Source organism: Euphorbia lathyris, chromosome 4 (genome assembly GCF_963576675.1).
Source record: "Euphorbia lathyris chromosome 4, ddEupLath1.1, whole genome shotgun sequence".
NCBI lineage: Eukaryota > Viridiplantae > Streptophyta > Magnoliopsida > Malpighiales > Euphorbiaceae > Euphorbia > Euphorbia lathyris.
In genome coordinates this window covers 41,708,624-41,713,365 of record NC_088913.1, presented here as the reverse complement: position 1 = coordinate 41,713,365, position 4,742 = coordinate 41,708,624, and the positions used below count along the sequence as shown (strand labels likewise).

Sequence of the window (4,742 nt, the reverse complement as noted above, 5' to 3'; positions counted from 1 at the left end):
ACATCCTCATTTTTTACTAATAAAAAATATAATAAAAAATATAATATATTAACTTTAGTTATATTATTATATTTATTTATAAAAAGATTATTTTATCCGTACTATATCTAAGAGTTCTACAGAATTTAAATTAATCTCTAAAATCTCTCTAATTCTCTGCATATCTATATCTAAAAGTTCTACATAATTTAAATTAGTCCCTAAAATCTCTCTATTTCTTTGCATATCTATATATAATATAAAACAGTAACGATGAAGCTGATGTGTCACTTCCTCCTTTTTTATATCATTAATTGTAATTATTAATTATATTTTTGTTAATATTTATATATTAAGATGAATCCGTGCATCGCACGGGTCAAAAACTAGTTATATTCTGTTACTGATTTAAAATCTTGCAATCTTAATTGCAATATCATAACGAGCTTTGCGGTGATACGAATCCAATGTTGATTACTTCTGTTGTTGTTCAATGGATCTGCACTGCAAGAGGTAAGCCTAAATCTGTTGATTTATTTATTCATAGATCCATGTTTATTACCCATCGTTTAGAGATTAGAAAAATCTATCATGGTTGTTTAGAGAGCCTTCATTGGTATCAAAGCCCTTTAGTTTCGTGTTCCATCTGTTAGGAACCCTTTATGCATGATTTATGATTCTATTAATCTGTTTGATTGGATAAATACATGCTTAGTTGAGTCATGTCTCAAATTTGTGTTTTTAATGTATCTCATGATGTTTTTGGTCAATCGAAATCGACATGTGGCTGCTGGAATTTTTTGGCACGTCTTAGCAATTTAAAGCGCGCGATTTAGATTCTGTTAGTTCCGATTCACTAATTTCCATCCACCGAAACCGGAAACCAACCACACCATCAAACCTAGAGACCCCGAAAACCCACCATCGGCCAAAAGAAGGAAGCCGTCAGACCTTTCCCGATGTCGATTTGTTACAGTCTGCTCGTAATAATTTTAGAGATTTTTCTGTAATCTTTAATTTATTTTTAGGTGTACAGAATAATTGATATTAAATTAATTAGGATCATGTAATTGTTTTTAATATGTGAAAACTATTTATAAATGTCCAAAAAATGACATAAATTAAAATTAAATAACAGAAATGTAAAACATTTTTTAGATTCTAAAAATTAATTTTTCACAGACCCGTTTCTGATTAAAAGTACTTAAACCCATGTCCTTGTTATTTCACCTTACTTTTATTGTAATCATGAATTCTTGAAATTCCCATATCCTTTCAAGTAGGGATTGCAACGAGAACTATATCCGTAGGTACCCGACACTACCCGTTCCTAATGGGACTACTCGTACACTGTATAAAAGGATATAAGACGGGTATGAGATCAAAACCATTACCCATTAAGGTAATGAGACAGGTTTAAGAATACCCCCAGGGTATCCCGTATCTGTCATAACTCTTTTATATATTAAAAAATATTAATATTTTTTAAATGTAATATGTGAGATTTGAACCTTAACCTTTTATTCTTCGATCATTGAGCGATACCACTAAGTTAATTTATTCTTATTAATTAAAGTTCAATTTGTTCAATTTTAAGATGAACGATTTATTAAATTTGTAATATTTTTTGTTTTATTTATTGATTCTTAACGTGTAAGGGTACCTACGAATTAAATGGGACGAATATGGAATAGAAAAAGTATATTCATTAGGATAATGGAACGGATACAGATAATTACAAAATAAACGGAAAAGAGTTTGAGATTGACACTACTGCTTTCAAGGAGTTGGTGCAGACACATTAGTGATAAAATGGTAAGTTTATGATGTAAAAGGCAACTAGGCAAAAATTGAATAGAATAATAACCTTGTGTCAAAACATTACTCTATTCATGAGATCAAAAATTTTCTTGTTAAACATACAAAGGATAAGATGAAAACAAAAGAGTTGCTGCCTCTTGATCAAAATTCTATATAAGCTTCTTCTTTTGGAAGAAATTCTTCAAGTACCATAACTGCAGAACTGAGACCACTATGCAGACGGCCAATGAAATTATACTGTACCACGCTACTCTAGAATTTGTCGTCTCACTCACACTCCTCAACTCCGCTTCTCTGCAAATATCAACAGAACAAAGTTCTTAATACTTGTTTGCACTCAGATTACAGATCATTTTTGCAAATGGAAATATTAGATTGACCAAAATAACTGCTGAGTATACCTGGTTCTGAGATACATTAGATTCTCATGTATGGCTTCCACTGCTCCCTCCAGTTTCCTCAGCTCAAGTTCGACGCCCTGCATAAGGAATTAATTCCGGATACATGAGGCTCTTTAAATACTCCAGAAAAATTTAGTTTAGGAAATTTTAATCCCATTGCCAAGCTTCCGTTGACTCTAGATTACAATTTTTGCCATAAAAACTGACAAACTAGAGGTTGACTACAACAACAATCCTAGGCCTAGTTTGTAGCTTATTTGAAGTCACAGATAATAAAAATTATTCTTGATTATTTATTGGTTTAAGCTTTTGAGTTAAATAGATCTGTCACATCATATGGTATCATATCCTCCAAAACCAAGAGGTCTTGAGTCCTGACAACCCCCCATGATTGAATTTCAGAACGAAGTAATGAGCCCTTCTGCTTGTATACGCTTCAAGCCAAAGGGTATTTGGGTGCGGATAATAAAACTATTTATGGACCTTACCTATCAGCTTGAGCTTTTGGGTTAAATGGTTCATTGTCATTTGTCTTTCATTCTTAGATATCAAATGAAGGTCAAAACAAGTGAAAAGGCTTCATTCCATTTATGTCTACATATGTTCATCTCCTTCACATCACATGTCAATAGGTTAAGGGAAAATAATGAACAATAGTGTAGAGTGCTTACCTCAAGCTTCTCTTTTCTTGCAACTGTTTCCCAATCTTTAGCTGCAATTCCAGTTTTCCAATCAATGTTAATACTTACATCTCCACTTGGTGAACTATGGCTAGTCACCCAAAAGCATGCCAGATAGTTGCCAGACTCTTGACTTGTGAATGCAAATTGACCATGTGTCACATTTTCCTGCTGGTGAAGATTGTTCCCATATGGTGAAGTTACCTAATAATGAAAACAATTTGACATAAGAAGTTGGTTGTAGAAAACAAAACAGACCAGTTTTTATTTGCCTAAGTTTTATTTTTGATTACTTGGGTTTTACTACCAAATTTTAAGGAGTTCAATTATGGCTGTCCCCATCAGTTAAAAGCATTTATATTATCAATTTGTCATATTAAGATATATCTAGGTACCAAAAGCTGATATTCAACAAGAAATCCAAAATATCGAATGCTATAACAGAAATAAACAATCCAATAGCTCCAGAAAAAGCAAACAACATTAATATTTGATTTGATATTCAAGAACATTGGAATTTGATCATATTGCATCTCAACTAATTGAATTTGGAAGTAAAGGTACTGATGATTTCATTGAGATTTTTCCAACAGAATTTGCTACTTCTTCTAAGAGATTATAGCTTCGAAAACAAAAATTTAAAAACATGGTTTAACAGAATATCTCTTCAGATTACTGCCACATTCCACTGTTCCAATGGAAAACCCCATCAATTCTAATTATTTCCTTCAAGTTTCTTCCTTGTCATCTATGTTTGGCAATGTTCTGATTACCCAATCCTTTCAGCAAGCAAATGAGTTTTCCTAAATTGACAACTTGCTTCCCTCCATGGCAGAGAAAATTTACAACCTAGGCACATAAAAAGAAACTACCATTGAGATCCTTCATAGTAGTTCCAGAATATTCGCATATCACTACCATTGCACCAGATTCTAATGCTTGATTGCCTGACTCTTCAAGTAATGCACAACTTTTATGTGAATCAACAAAAAAAAGATCCCATACATTTGCAAATCAATAGCTCATAGTAAATTCCAATTAATTCAGTTCTCATAAACCCAATCGGGAGAGACCAAAAAATCAATCCGCTGAAGCTTCAGCGATCCATTATATGAATAGAGAGGTTATCAAAATAATATAAAAAAAAGGGGAAAGAGTGGACCTTGATAGAGATGGTGGGGAGGGTAGAGTGATCATCGGAAACGACAACGTAGTCACCTAAAACGACAACATTGGAATGGAGTTCCTCGGAAACGCACTTTGTCCCCGTCGCCGGTAGAGTTAACCATATCCCTTCGCTCATTCGAATATTTCCCCAAATCCACAGCGTTAACAGCAATTGCACCACCAGCTCCATGCGCATGTTAGCATTTAGCCCCATTCTCTCTCCGTCTCTGTAGAAATGCTTTCGCGATACAGAACACCCCAAGACTTTCAGTGTGTTTCCTTCATATTCTTTTTTAATAATAATTAGTTATAAATTATAGTAACAATAACAAATAAAATGAATTAAAAATACTGTTACCAAATCTCACTAGCACTAAGGTGAATAATTTTAATAGTTTTAATGCATTCGCTATTATTAGTACTAGTATTATGTCCGCGCATTGCGCGGTGATAAATGTTTTGTGCATAAATTTAACATTTTAATATTTTTAAAATATTATATTATATATTAATATTTTGATTTAAAATAATTTAAATTTACAAATTGTAAATATATTAACTAACAATCCTTTATAATTGCTCTTACGATGTTAACTAAGTCAAAAAAAGCCTCTAAAACACTTCTTACATATTCTCTCTGCTTCCGCTATTATATATAGTATAGATATAGATATAGAATTTATCACCGAAAATG

General features: G+C 32.5%; 1 protein-coding gene across 1 annotated transcript; it reads right to left on the bottom strand.

Annotated features, from left to right (window-relative positions):
* Nucleotides 1-1,667: 1,667 nt before the first annotated feature.
* LOC136225713 (transmembrane emp24 domain-containing protein p24delta3-like) lies at nt 1,668-4,329 on the bottom strand. The gene is made up of 4 exons (XM_066013820.1): nt 4,044-4,329; nt 2,873-3,085; nt 2,202-2,278; nt 1,668-2,094 (listed from the first exon to the last, which is right to left on the bottom strand). Exons 1-4 carry the CDS (start codon nt 4,260-4,262, stop codon nt 1,950-1,952), a joined length of 654 nt encoding a protein of 217 aa, XP_065869892.1. The 5' UTR covers nt 4,263-4,329; the 3' UTR covers nt 1,668-1,949.
* Nucleotides 4,330-4,742: the final 413 nt, after the last annotated feature.